At 37.4% G+C, this 14,808-nt stretch overlaps 1 protein-coding gene across 1 annotated transcript; it reads left to right on the top strand.

Moving 5' to 3' along the window:
• The first annotated feature begins 790 nt into the window (after positions 1 to 790).
• Positions 791 to 14,667, top strand: LOC131781619 (serine/threonine-protein phosphatase 2A regulatory subunit B'' subunit beta). The gene is made up of 14 exons (XM_059098316.2): positions 791 to 1,727; positions 4,591 to 4,694; positions 5,303 to 5,408; positions 6,456 to 6,530; positions 7,756 to 7,842; positions 8,202 to 8,240; positions 8,748 to 8,865; positions 10,116 to 10,164; positions 10,852 to 10,938; positions 11,515 to 11,659; positions 12,405 to 12,435; positions 12,584 to 12,702; positions 13,542 to 13,648; positions 13,931 to 14,667. Exons 1-14 carry the CDS (start codon positions 1,200 to 1,202, stop codon positions 14,112 to 14,114), a joined length of 1,779 nt encoding a protein of 592 aa, XP_058954299.1. The 5' UTR covers positions 791 to 1,199; the 3' UTR covers positions 14,115 to 14,667.
• The last annotated feature ends 141 nt before the right edge of the window (positions 14,668 to 14,808 follow it).

Consider the following 14,808-nt stretch of genomic DNA (forward strand, 5'->3'; position numbering starts at 1 on the left):
TCCAGATCGGCAGAGCCCCTCTAATATTTCAAATATATAATCAAACTTCTTTTCACCCATGCTGCTAAGTTTGCCATTTTAGAAAAGTAAAAAGGGAAATTGAATGATGATTCTTGCATTTTGTTTCCCTTGCACTGTGTAGTCTCTCTCTGTGTCCTCATTAACTTTTGGCCAGCAACTTACCTATGCCTACTACCCAAGAATGGAGGAAAATCTTTCCTTTCTTTTTTCTTTTTCTTTAAGCAAAAGGAAGTTGTTTTTAATCAAGATTATGAATTAGACTGGTAAAAATCTTACTTTATAGATCCAGAGGGGGGTAATTTCCCTTTTGCCCTTCTGTTGGAGGCTGCCACGAGACTCGTACCCAGACCCTCCATTTCAGTTACACTTCACAGTAGATTAGACCACTCTCAAATCCGTGATATTAGGAGGAGAACGTGGGTTTGGAATTGATATGAGAGAACAGAGACGACAGCGTGGGGAGCGGGATGAAAAATGGAAAACGTGAGCATTTAATTAAATAGTCATTAATCTACCGCGTCAGGAGCAATGGGCTTCAACGCGAAAGGAGAAAAAAATAGATTGAACAAAAAACCAACCTTATATTTTTGTTTAGGAAAAAAGCTTTGAGTGGAGGGGCTGGTTTGTCTATGGAAGAGGGGGTGGGTGCGGGGGTGGTGAATGGCAAAAAGAAAGCACAGCAAAGAGGCGTTTGCGAGAGAGACTGGTAATAACTACGTTGATTTATTCCAACGACCGCTGATCAATATTCTGTTTGTTCATTATCAACCGCGCTTATTCGATTTTTCGATTTTTTCCTGCTTAGAAATGTGGAAAATATGGCGTAAAGTCCGACAAACGAGCACTATTACCTTCTTCTCTGAGTACTATGTTATAATTTCAAGACAAAGCTGGTCTCAGGCAAACTGAATCTTCATAGGTGTGATTTTAAATTGTTTGTGGTAATTTCAAGACGTTTGTAATCTACAACTTGGTTAACGACATTTCTACACGGAAATTTACACATTCTTGTGGCCAAGGTTTACTTTGTGGACAATAACTGGACTTTGAAATAGGTATTTAAAATCGTTGTTTCGAATTTCTCAGCGGACTCATACGACGATGGAAGGAAGTGATCTATTTTGATAAATGTCGAGTTGACAGTTTGCATTCATCGAAGTAATTTTGGCCACCAGTACATGGCGCATCTCTCCCCGATTCTGAAAGTGAAAGTCGACGAACTGTTTCTAAGATGGCTGTCTATGCCCGAAACGCAACGGGTTCTTAGAAATGATTTGAACAAGTTAATCCAAGGCCGACCTCTGTCGCCAAGGCAATTGTCAAGTCCTGGTTCGGCAAATGCAATAGGCGGTGCTTCCAGGCCCATTTCGCCCCCGGCTCCGCCAACCAGCTCTCCGAATCAATTATTGCGGTCACCGCGAAGCCCTCGAGAACGATCCTTTCGAAGACCAGGGTCTAAATCGCCTCCGCGTTCTCCTAGGTTAGAGAACAATGAAGGAACGAAGTATCCGATGAAGGATAAACATTTGATTTTGAATAATGTGAGAATCTTCCAAGGGTGCGCTGCACACTTGCCGCAGTTTCATTTCCCGCTTGGAAAGCCAGAAGATTCTACATCATGTGAAATAACGTTGTCCAAGGTCGCTCAGATATTCAAACTGTACAAAAGCGGTATTCCAAAAGAAGAGTTTGGACCAGTGGCAAAGGTATTTTAACTTTCTTGTGTATTTTAACTTTCTTTAGTTTAGTTCAAGATGAAACTCGAAACCGAGTTTTTGTAGCGTGACTATTGTTTACAAGTTGTCCGTCAGCGCTTACAGTTGAAACGAAGAAGCCAGTCTGACCTCTAAAAAAGACACGATACTTGCGCACGCACGATGAAAAATTCAACGATTTGTACTTAGGCTGGTCTTTCTGTAGTGTTTCTTTCATACTGATGATCTGAGAATCTTCCCAGATACAAAGAAGAGTTGGATTTCGATGAATGCCGCCTTCTCGGAAACTTGTGCGTGAACGCAGTCAGGCGTTGTTGTTTTTATGCATCAGGGTCACGTTCATGCAGATTTTTCAAATCTACAGTTAAAGAGACGCTTTCCCTAACGTTTGCCAAAGAAAACAAATTTAATGAATGACGGAAATGGTTTAAGATTATTCAAACAATCATTTAAGTCTGTCTTGAAAGTTTGATTGTCTACGCGAATAGCCTGATCGGCAAACTGTGAGACAATCTCTTGAATTCGTCCAACAACCAATATGTCACTTTGAGGAAGTAGATACTTGAAAAATAAAGGCAGCTCGCTGAAAGTGTTTATTTTAGTATTTACCATGTTGTCAGGCCTGTTTGTCTAGTTCAATGTCCCAGCGTGTTTTGAAGTAGTCGAAAAATTCGCGTGGTCTTGTATTGTTTCGCAACGTTCGGTTTCGAAGCATGTTATATCATTCTCGTTGTTCTCGCGCAGTGGTGCCGATCAAGCTTCAGTCTTTCATTATGGGAAAGGTCAAGATAATTTTTTTTAAAACTGAACACAAGAACACTCTTCTTAAATTCAAACCATTTTATTTCTAACGATGACTTTGAAGAACCGCTAGCTTACTAGAAAACTTACTTTCGCGTAGTTTCATTCAGATAGGAAAAGGTTGTTATCTCGCTTATTCGAGCAAAGTTCGAGTTATCGAACGATCTATTTTTAGGTCATTGTTTATATTTTAGACAACTTTTCTTGCAAGCTGGAGTTCACATGTTCGTGCATCTTGAATATGTTTTGACAGACGCGAATTAGTTATGATGGAAGTCAGAAAAAGCGCGTAGGAGAGCTCTTCAAAAAGTTATATCTTGAGGCTTCTGTTGAAACGAAAGCCGAAAGTTAAGGGACATATTTCCATACTACAGAACTTTCCAGTGTGCTCTAAGCGCAACTCTGTTTAATATTGATACCCTAAAACAGGTGAAGAGTAGAAATGATGCAAAATAATATGTAATTTTATCATTTTTGAAACTTTCTTACGCTTGATCTGAGGGCTTGTTTGAAAGTTTGATAAATGACTGAGAGGGATTTATATGTCTCATTTTACATCGAAACAATGACGCTTTTTGACAGTTAAATTCATTTTCCCATGTTTTTTGTTTCAATACAGAGAAAAATAAATCCTCTACCTTTTATATTTCTACTCGTAGTTTACAATCTATTTAAAATTGCGTAATATGTTTGATTATTTGCTAAGGTAAGATGTTGTGCCGTTATCGTTGAGTACTAGAGATTATGTGTTTACCCTTGTTGCAATGATGGTTTTACAGTTTGCTAGAATTTGGCAAATGGCCATTATATCATATCACTAAATTATATCATGATATGGGTTAAGGTCTGATGTGAGGGACTTGAGGTACCACGTAGAGAAATTAGCATTTTTATTACAAATGAAATAGCATGCAAATTATTTGCAGTATCCTTATGAAAGTTTTATTTCTCAAAGCTTAATTAACACAGATTTTTGACATTGTGGTTTAAATACTTCAGAAGCTATAATTTCGACCATTTAACAGAATGGGAGTTTAATCTTTTATACTGAGGCAATTTACAAGATAAGTTTATTTGATGATGCTTTTAATTAACAAATTTTGTTTTTCATTTCAAGGTGATCTGCACAAGTTTCATTTGAAAAACTGTCAGTGATTTGCAATTTAGCACCTCACCATTTTCCAATAAATTTTTCAACTTCAAAGTAGTGCTTTTGAGCAAGGTTTTTGTACCAAGATACTTAACTCAAAAAGTAAGGAAAAAATAAAAAATCCAGACAAATTTTTAGTTACAAATGTGCAGATCATGTTCTGATGAAAAACAAAAGGTGGTGATTAAACTTATTTTATAAAATGTTTCGACATAAAAGTCAATAAGCTCCATTCTGTTAAATGGTCAACATTTTAAAAGGAAATAAAATATCCAAAATGAGTATATTTGCCTCGAGACAATTTATATTTCTCTCGGGGAAAGTACAAATAATTTGCATGCTGTTTCAATTTAATCATAGCCATCACAATTTTCTCAAATTTGATTGGTGCACTAACTGCTTTATTTTTCAGCAATTATTTTGCATATTTTGATTGCACAGTTGGCTGTAATCAGACAGTTGAAGCAGCCAATCATACTTAACCTGCCTGGCTAAATCCACCCATCACAAAATTATACAATAACCATAGCAACACTCAATTGTCCTAAGTAAAAGTGGGGAATTTCCAAAATGGAGAAATTTTTAACTGAAGACATTGTCTCCATTAAAGATATTTGTTCTACAAGTTTTTTTTTCTTTTTTTTGGAAATTGTAATGGTTATGATTAATTGGTAACAGGACTTAGTGTCATCCAATTCTGTCTGTATGCATATTTGTGACTGACTTTGTGGTTGTCCAATTTTTTGCCGATAATCACTCGTATGTCAAGGAAAATTTGTTTGACAGTCAAGAGCTTCTTTGGTTGGTGATCATTTCCTTTATTCTTGGGACCTTAGTTATAGATCTTAGGAGTAGAAGGGTTTAGATTAACTTTTCTGGTTATGGTTATTTGATATCTTTCAGGCTTGTGGTTTACCACTTTACTGGCGCGAACCTCTGTTTTTTGCAGCTGGAGGACATAAACATGGCTATGTAACTTTACCCATGTTTAATGCTATGTGGAAAAGGTACTTACCATATGAAAAATACTTAGTTTTAGTCTGTGGTATTTCTTTAGTAATATGCAACACAAGTGTAAAGTGCTTTTGGCATGTACTGATTGGTTGGTTATGGACGCAAATAGCAAGTATTATTCATCTCTGAGAAGCTGGTGAGACAAAATTGCACATCAAGAATTTAATTTCTGACCATTTTTTGATATATCAAAAAAAATATACTTATTTTTGTTATATGTGTTGTATGGGCACAATACTAATTAATGACAATAATTAATGACCTTGGTGTTGGTGAATTTGGGGAATATTTACTTTGTCCCTTCGCAGCTTGGTAGATATACACCACTATTCCCTTACAATTCAGTAAATAGTAACTAAATATTGTTTAAACTGTAAATTCATTGTATTTAGATCAAAACCTTTGGTAAGAAGTAAGAACCATGATTATTAAAAGCCTTGTAGTCAAACATAGTCATGTTTCTTCCCAAGAATGATTCTATATTAAAACTGGGAATTGATTCTTACAGTCCCAACTATAGGTTTTGTGGCATGTATTGGGTGAAAGCTATTTGGAATGAATACTTGAATGAACATTTAACCATTCCATTTTTTTTTCACAGTTTAACATCTAATTGCCATGATGATGCATCAAGATTTGTGCGACTTCTGAGTGCTAAAAACTCTCAAAATTACCTTGTTTCAGAAGACTTTATTCCCCTTCTGCAGGTAATGTGCACATCAGCATAACTGTTCCATGCATGTTATAGTATCTCTCAGTTAGTATGTGCACTATGATTGGTCAATTAGCAGGCCATATTTCACCGTACAGCCTGCTTAACTCAAACATTTGTGTGGAATGAAGTCTTTCCTCTCTATTTGGACCCAGAGATATGACAAATATCTCATTAACCTTGCTTTGCATGTGGGCCATAAATCCAAGCAGAAAAAAAACAAAGTCCTTATTGAGTTTTGGCCAGCTAGATAAGAGGTGTATTATTGAATTACAGGATCATGTGTACTATAGGTGGCCTCAGTCGCCATATCGACAGTCGACTGACTATCGGTTGATAGTCGACCAATAGATCGGGCGACAGTGGACCCATATATCGGCCAACAGTCGACCGATAAATGTGCACATATCGGCTGATGCATCGGCCGACAGTCAGTCAATATATCGGTCGACTATCAGTCGACTATCGACCAATAGTCGGTCGATTGTCGACCGATAGTCGACCGATGGTCGACCGATAAATGTGTACATATTGGGTGATGCATTGGTCGACTATCGGTCGATCTATCGGTCGACTGTTGGTTGACTGTCGGTCAACTGTCGGTCAACTGTCGACCAATAGTCGGTCGATTGCTGACCGATAGTTGACCGATATATCAGTCGATTGTCAGCCTATATGTCAACCGAGGCCACCTATAGTACACATGATCCAAATTACATATAATGAAAACAGATTGTTTTTTTAAGTATAATTTTATTATACCCTGTTATATGGTTGACTTTCTAAGAAGGTGACTTAACCACATACTGTGAATTTGAAACTTGAAAGACCTAAGCTTAAAACCTTCACAACCAATCCACTGCAAAAGTTCTTGCCATTTAGTTGCTCTCTTTGACTTGTCTTGTGCACTCAGCATTTTCAGAGGTCACCATTTGGTGGTCAATATTCATACAGTTGTGACCCAATGTGAAATTTCAGTAACCAGAAAAAAAAGAGTTTATTTACGAATCAGCAGTGGATATTTTTTATATTTTTCCATTAGGACATTGTGGAAACACATCCTGGTTTGGAGTTTCTACGTGATGCTCCTGATTTTCACTCTAGATACATCCATACTGTAAGTATGTTTAGATTGGCTTGAAATATAAGCTTATATGCTTATGGAAAAAAAAAATTCAATATTAAGGCTCTTTTAGAAGCCACCAAACTTGCAAAAGCAAAAATCAATTTTAACCCTAGTTCATTTGAGTGAAAGTCAGTTGTTAGTTTTATTAGCAACTACATAGGCTTCTGGCTAGCTCAAAACTGCCTCCCAGTTAGCTCAATTGGTTAGAGGGCCAGACTGTTGTGCAGGAGGTTGAGGGTTTGAGCCCTGGTTGGACCAACACTCAAGGTCTAAATATAACCAAGGACTTTTCTACAATATCAAGAAATGGATAGACATTCTAGTCTTCTCTGATAAGAACGAATAAACCGTAGGTCCCTTCTCCTGCATTTATTAATAATTTGGTTTGGCAGGGGACATTAAAGAACCCACTCACGAGATTACTGTAATGTGGTCTGGCCTGAAAAGTATAGTGTAAAGTAGATAGCAGGTCTACATCAGTAACAGCTGCCATTTATTCAACCTGCTTTACTAAATAAAGGATGTATGTATGATGTATGTGCTTACATATTTTTGATGAATAGCAATTTTCTGGAAATTTGTGGCATGTTTTCCAAATTTTTTGGCAGATAATTTGTATTCCTGATTTGTAACAAACATTCTTGGAAAGAAAGTGCAGCCTATAAACCAGCATTAATAGTATTGTGATTTAACTGTTTGTTGATCAGCTCTATGAGATTTTCATCTGTGCTGAATTAGAGTGAAAAAATTCAAAAAATTCGCCTTCCTCTGACTCCTAACATATTCCTCAGGTCCTAAATTATGTTTTTAGGCAGTACTAACTGGCCTTTGCTGAATCATTTCGTTTCATTTTCCAGGTGGAAAAATTTAGTAGCCAATAAGTTTTTCCTTTTTAATTTTCATTACATAGCAAAATATTAAAAAGCAAGTTTTAAAGATGCCTTTTGGCTTAAAATGTCTAATTATTCCTACACATAAACAATGACCAGTTATGTGTAAAATGCACAATTTATTTTGTGAATGCTGGTTTACGAGAAGACCTTTGGCAAGACTTGAAGGCAGTCACTGGCTGCCAACAGTTAATTTCAGTTGCTTTGGTGACCTGCTGGTTGTGACCAATTTACTAATCCTCTGTGTTTAGAATTTTCTCAGAAACAATGAGTCTGAGGACAAGCATGATGTTTATTTGACTGTTAATTTTTTTTGTTTGTTTCAGGTTATAGCTAGAATATTTTATTGTGTAAATAGTTCATGGACAGGACGCATTACAGTTCCAGAACTGAGGAATAGCAATTTTTTAGAAGTAAGTTACACTCAAGATGTTGTGTTTTGGTTGGCATGTCTATGAGTTTCAGTGTTAACCCTTTAACTTACGTGGGTGACTAAGACAGAATTTCTTCTTTCATTATCAATATAATATCAAGCGAGCGAGTGAGGAGAATAATAAAATATACCAATCAAGAGATTATTGATTGATCCAATATCAAATTCTCCAGGCTAATATTATGAGATTTGTGAGACAGACAGGAAGGAGAATTACTACTGGTAATGAGGTCTTGGGTTTGAGATGGTCAAGTTGAAGAAGACATTTGTTACAAACAGATGAACATTTCTTTGATACACAACAGAGAAAATCTGATTGTCTATTTTTTCCTACACCAGGTTTTAGCCCGACTTGAAGAAGAAGAGGACATTAATGAGGTACATAAACTTTGTAAAATATTTTGGAAAGTAGCAGACACGAGACTTTACTTTGTATAGAAATAGTTGAAAACAGTCTTGTAATTCTGGATACAAAATTTTCCATTTGGGAAGGAGACATTTTTGTTACTAACAGTGATCAAAGTTTCTCCATGTAGCCCATTTGTAGTTGACTTTTTGTGATTCTGTACTTTCACAATTTGCACTTGTTTTGAAGAAACAAGACTACAAAAAAAAAAAAGAACAAACAAAAACAAAAAAAAACACTTTTAACTATGTTCTCAGCCATTCAACCCATGTATCAAAAAAAAATTTTTTTCCTTACCAGTAAAACCACAAGTTTATTACAGAGAATATGTTAAGAACTCCTAATAAAATCATGTAAGATATTTGTACTCCTAATTTATGTAGATAGGTAGGAACTAGTATGATTGACAACTCCTTGGAAGTAGAATCTCAGAATATACTGATCACTGATTTAATTATTTGTTCATTGTTATCTTTCAGATCTTGGACTACTTTTCTTATGAACATTTTTATGTAATTTATTGTAAATTCTGGGAGCTGGATTCTGACCATGACCTGCTGATTGATGAGAAAGACCTAATGAGACATAACAACCATGGTATGAGACACTCTTATAATGTGGCGATCAATTCTAAGCTTAAACATACCTCTTCCTTGGGCAACCCACGGGCATGTGACCATCATCCATGCCAGGGAGATGGGGAATTTGAACTTTTACCTGGCTGGGGTGGGAACTAGCAGAAAACACATGTTCCAATTTGAGATATAGAGGAGTTTAAAGGTTAAAAGTTGGCTTCATGAGCAAATGGCTTAGAAGAAAATGATTGACATTGTAGAATGATGCTTACATGTCAAGTGAAAAACCAAACAGCAGCACCAAAATTTATACACACCTTAGCTAACTTCTACAACAGTAATTCATCACACAACGATTTATTCAACAAACAATTTTGATTGGATGGGGCATTTGAAGGCAACTTATGTCTATAAGGGGGGGGGGGGATGGGCAGAAATTCAACCAAACCAATCCTAAAAAGTTCAAATGCCCAGGGGATTGCCAGAGGCAGGGGGGGGAAGTTAAAGCTTTAAATTGATTGACTCATAGCTATATTGATTTCATACAACTGAGTAAGCTTTCAGGACAAGTGCTCCCTTTAGCCAGAGCTTATTCCATTTGCTATGGCATAAAGCAACAAGGAGAATAACTATTACTTGTCGCTCTTGAATGGGATGATTCTCCTACAAATTTGTCACAAGTTTGTCAAGATTCATTTATTTAAAAGTCTGTGAAAGAGGTTCATAGCATCCTTAAATTTGGATGATTTGAGATGGCTCTGAACCTAATCCACATTTTTTTTTAATTTGTCAAAAGGGTTACCTGCAGTGGATGATATAAAGCATGAAAATTTAGGGTTCTTTTTGCTAGTTTGCATATTGTCTTTGATGCACCAAAAAAAGGACTTGCCAAAAATTCCTATGTAAAACACCAGTGTGCCACAGTGTCCAATGTATGTCACTGGAAGTAATAGATGGTTACCATATTTTTAGAATGAACTAGTATGTTGTTTGGTAATTTTTTAGTTTCATTGATTAACAAGCCATGATATCTGAACTCAGATGTATGTCTTGGGTCACAGATAATGTCAGTGATAATGTGCAAAGCTTGAGATGTTTTCTTCTGATATTTTGTGATGGATAAAAACATTTCTCTGAGTGCTTGTTGGATATGAAGTAGTTGTAGACAACTCACATTCAAGTCATTGTCGTGGAAGATTTTATCTGTTATTGAAAATTTGATCGTTATTTTATTTTAATCTCATTTATTGTCATTTTCTATTTTGCCATCAGCATTATCATCCAAAATAGTGAAAAGACTGTTCTCTGGGTGTGTCACACGGTAGGGATAAAATAATTAGGGCAATAAAAATATTACTGTAGGTTGACTTTAGTGGATGTACATTGAAGGAATCAATTCAAGACACAGCATAGTTTGAACACTGATGCTGACATGAATTTATTTATGGTGAAAGTTGAATTGACTGTATCTTTGTGAAGGAAGTCCTACTGAAAAACATAGCCTACTTAGTTTTTAGTGCAACAGCATGCTTCCCCCAAAAAAAATTGAATTTGAAACCCTCTGAGACATGATTTCTAGCACGATTTATGAGTAACCTTTTTTTTAACCAGACATTGATGTTAGAATCAGTTCAAAATATTTATTTTCTGTCGTCAATGTAATTCACAAAGTAGCTGGCACAAAATGGTCTGAAAACTGGCAAGTTTCCTCTGCCCATCTGCAATGACACACAACAACAACCTTGCAATTTTTCAACTGTAGTTAACATGCACCAAGGTGAATGAAGAAAATTCAAGATACAGCATAGTTTTAATAAGCTGAAAAGAAAAAAAATAAATGAAGGGAAATGATTTAAAAATTTATGTTGAGGGAAAGTTGAATTGATGGTGTTTGGTGAAGGATGTTCCACTGAAAAAAGAAGTCTTAGACTTGGTACTTAATTCTTAACACAACTATTGTACTGACAGCAGTTTTATTTTTTGGGCACCTTGCATTGTGCTGATGTAGAGGTCCCACTTACATGGAGGGCAAGATGACTTATCCAGAGTTTGTTTGGTTTCTTCTTTCTGAAGAGGACAAGAAACATCCAAGAAGGTGAATATATGTGCCTTTTATTTTTTATCAGTTTACAGTAATTAAACAGATAGTTGGAAGCTGCAAAGTAGAACCACCTTGCTTTGTGATGGTTAGTGAAAATTTGCCTCGTCATTAAACAAAGTTGAGCATTCACTGTGCCTTTGTGAGCCACGGTAAGCTATGTTGGCCCTGCATTTCCAGTACCTCTTTCCAGTCATGTCTGTAAGGGGGTACAGGAAAACTTGTGGCAAAAGAAAGTGAAAACATTTCTCGGAGTAGAGAATTCATAAACAAAGTTGAGAATTCAGTTTGCCTTTGTGAGCCACAGTAAGCTATGCTGGCCGTACATTTTCAGTAACTCGTTCCAGTCATATCTGCAAGAGGGTACAGGAAAACTGGTGGCAAAAGAAAGTGAAAACATTTCTCGTGGGGTCGGGAGGTTCGTATGATGTGGAGGGAAGTTTTTAGCTTCCTTTAAAGCTTGGTTTCAGTTAGTTCCTTATTGAAGAAGATAAGCCATGAAGGAAAGAAGCCAGGTGTATGCTAATCAAGAGCTTTGGAATATTCGTCATTTTATGCCTTTTCTTTCCACAGTATTGAGTACTGGTTTCGCTGTATGGATTTAGATGGAGATGGTGTACTGTCCATGTATGAGTTGGAGTATTTCTATACTGAACAAATTTCCAAAATGGATGTCCTGGGCATAGAGACAATGCTGTTTGAAGACTGCCTATGTCAGGTTTGTCGACTTTTAATAAAAAATAAACTATGTAGTTGGTTTAGAATCCATTTGCAGCTACTGAGTGAGTTTTGAGCAAATCCCGTCCTCAGAGACCCAGGGGCTGTGACTCCTGCTCTCTTCCCCCCCCTCCTTTTTTCCCCGGCTTGAAATCGACTCGGAGCCCCTGGGTCCTCAAGAATGAGCCATTCTGAACAAGTAATCAAAAATTAACGCAACTTGGCAATGGGCTTTCCTTGTTTGCAATATATATATGATTGAATTTATTTGTGAAGTCTTCGTCTTATGAACGAGGCTTAGAATTTGACGCAAGTCTAGGTCCCCAATGCAGTTTTTCCAGAACTGGGGAAATGTCAGAGTAAATGTAACTTGAATAAAGGAGGTAAGTTTCTAAAGAAACTGTCAGTGGTGCTGCGTCGGTGGCGAAGTATAGCAGGGTCATTAAGTATTATCAACCGAGTTGATGACGCCAATTGGCCAATCTCATCCTCTCACCGTAGAGAGTTTAAAGCTGACGTTTCGAGTGTTTGCCCTTCGTTAGAGCGAAAATTCTTCCTTTATTGCCTGTTAATACATGTAACTTGGATTGGGGAATGCTAGATAGAGATTATGACATTCGCTGTTATGGGGATGTGACTGTGGCAGAGGTGACGATGATGATGATGATGAAATGCGACAATGACTATTACAATTAAGTTTATTTATTTACAGTCTGTAATGTTTTTTTCCTTGTCTTCTTTCTCAGATGTTGGACATGGTGAAGCCTAAAACTCCAGGTACGATCGCTGTCTTAAAACACTAAAAACAGATCCAAAATTACACTTACTAATATTCTGTATTAAAGGAACCACCAACTTAAACTTTTTGTTGGAGCTGTTTTTACATTTTTTAAAAATAACTGGATCATAACATATATTTCTACAGGATGCGTAACGCTGAGTGACCTAAAGAATTGTAAACTGGCCTACATTTTCTTCAACACATTCTTCAACTTGGATAAATATCTGGAATACGAACAGAGAGATCCTTTTGCTGCAGCGAGGGTAAGAAGTTTATGTCTATATTACTGTTAGGGTCATGCAATTGAGAAATATCGATCCCATATCATTGTTTAAGTCACTGTATTTCCTTAAATAAGCGCCCTGGCGCTTTTATAAAAAAGGCTAAAAGGAAAAGGGGGTTGGGGGTAGGGGGTGCTTATTAAAAGGAATACGCCTAGTCGAGGTGGGCGCTTATTATTCTTCTGTATTGATTCCTTTGTAGTTAAAGCTTAAAAGGTTATAAATAGAAGCAATAGAAACAGGTTGTGCGTGTTTCTCTACTATTCAAGAAAGTGAGGGAAGAAAGGGCGCTTATTCGAGGGGGGAAGGAGGGGGAGAGGGAAAGGCACTTGTTTGAAATTATCCCCTTTCGGGTGGGCGCTTGCTCGGAAGAAGGCGCGTTTCAGAGCGTAGGCGCCCATTAGAGCGTGAGCGCTTATTAGAGCGTGGATGCTCATCAGAGCGTGGGCGCTTATTAGAGCGTGGACGCTCATTAGTGTGTGGGTGCTTGTTAGAGCGTGAGTACTTATAAGAGCGTGGGCGCCTATTAGAGCGTGGACGCTCAGTGGAGCTTGGGCGCACATTAGAGCGTGACTGCTTATCAGAGCGTGGGTGCTTATAGGAGCGTGCGTGCTTATTAGAGCGTGCGTGCTTATTAGAGTGTGGGTAATTATAAGAGCGTGGGTTAGCTTATAAGAGCGTGAGCGCTCACCAGAGCGTGGACACTCCTAAGAGCGTGGGTACTTATTAGAACGTGGACGCTTTAAAGTAAGTCATTTGTTCATTAATTCGATCAAAAAATAAATTAATTATTCAGTACTAACATGACACTTAATTTGTAGGACTTGCAAGATGGCGATGTTAACGAAAGGTCAGACTGGGAGAGATATGCTCAAGAAGAATATGACTTACTGGTAGCTGAAGAAGGAGCCAATGAACAGACAGAAGGGTAAGGCCACATGACTTACGCGGTAGATTCTTGTGAGTTTTTGGCGCGGTTGCATGATAACCTTAGTCTGGTTTTAGTCATGATTGCCGTCAGTCAAAAAACAGACATGAAACAATAACAAAAACCAACCAACTCTTAAAACCGCATCAATGCTAGGGGAAAGTTGGGAAAATTGATTTTGAAGGAAACGACAAGAAAATTTTTGTATTGGAAAATTCATCCCAGCAGCAACATCTTTTTTTCTTTTCTCAACTAGTTGCCTTTTATTATTTTTTTTTGCAGCTTATACGAAGATGACTTTGACGAAGACGAAGATCTGGCCGAAGGAGATATCATGGCGCTGAAAGGACTTGAAAACGACGATGATCTTGGTACGGGAAACAACAATAAAAATAAACCCTGGACAATGGTCACTGGAATAGATGATGACGTGGATGATGATGATGATGACGATGACTTTTATTGAGTAAACTACGTTTACAAAGAAGAGTCCGACAAATAGAGAGTTCTCTTAGATCCGGTCGAAGCTGTCCGAAGCGCTTCCCTGAGAGGGGCCTTGGGGCATCATTTTGCTCGAAATGGTAAATGGGCCCAATTCCTAGTACATAACTAGTAGGCAGTTATTAAACGAAGAAGGACGTGCTCCGACGGTTGTCCCTGTTAAAATAACGTTTTCATCGGTAACAGAATAGGTGAGTTACTAAGGAATTCGAAGGGCCCATTAAGGTACACTGTGGTGACCGCGGAACGTGTCCCCTTAAAGATGTCACCTTCCTTAATGTGTTGAGGGCCACAGAGCCGTGACCTCTCCAAAGAAGTTTCCTACGGTCCTAGAGTGTGAGGTTCAATTTTAGTATTCAATGGTATTGTTTTGAGGTTTACTCTTGTAAGTAAATGAAGCTCTGAAATTTGTGCGGCATAGGTAGAAGGGAATTTTGTGAGCTTGGCGGTGTATCTAGAGTTTATAGATCTGTTTGTACTAACGAGAAAGTAATTAAAAAAGTATCAATCGATTTTAAGAGATTTGAGATGAATGTTGTTTGGAGCTAACTCAATTTCCTTTTAAAATTATTGCCAAATTTCATTTAGGTTACGTCTGTGAAGAAAACCACAGTTGTGAATTCGAGACTTCATTTCCAAGAAAATGTGTCGAAATTCAA

The sequence above is a fragment of the Pocillopora verrucosa genome, chromosome 6 (assembly GCF_036669915.1).
Source record: "Pocillopora verrucosa isolate sample1 chromosome 6, ASM3666991v2, whole genome shotgun sequence".
In the NCBI taxonomy this organism is placed as follows: domain Eukaryota; kingdom Metazoa; phylum Cnidaria; class Anthozoa; order Scleractinia; family Pocilloporidae; genus Pocillopora; species Pocillopora verrucosa.

What these genes read in the sequence shown, in the direction of transcription:
- LOC131781619 (XM_059098316.2), top strand. Translation starts at nt 1,200, where the DNA reads ATGGCGCATCTCTCCCCGATTCTGAAAGTGAAAGTCGACGAACTGTTT. An exon ending in AAGAAGAGGACATTAATGAG is followed by an intron (nt 8,241 to 8,747) that starts GTACATAAACTT and finishes GTTATCTTTCAG; the next exon opens with ATCTTGGACTACTTTTCTTA. An exon ending in GCCAATGAACAGACAGAAGG is followed by an intron (nt 13,649 to 13,930) that starts GTAAGGCCACAT and finishes TTTTTTTTGCAG; the next exon opens with CTTATACGAAGATGACTTTG.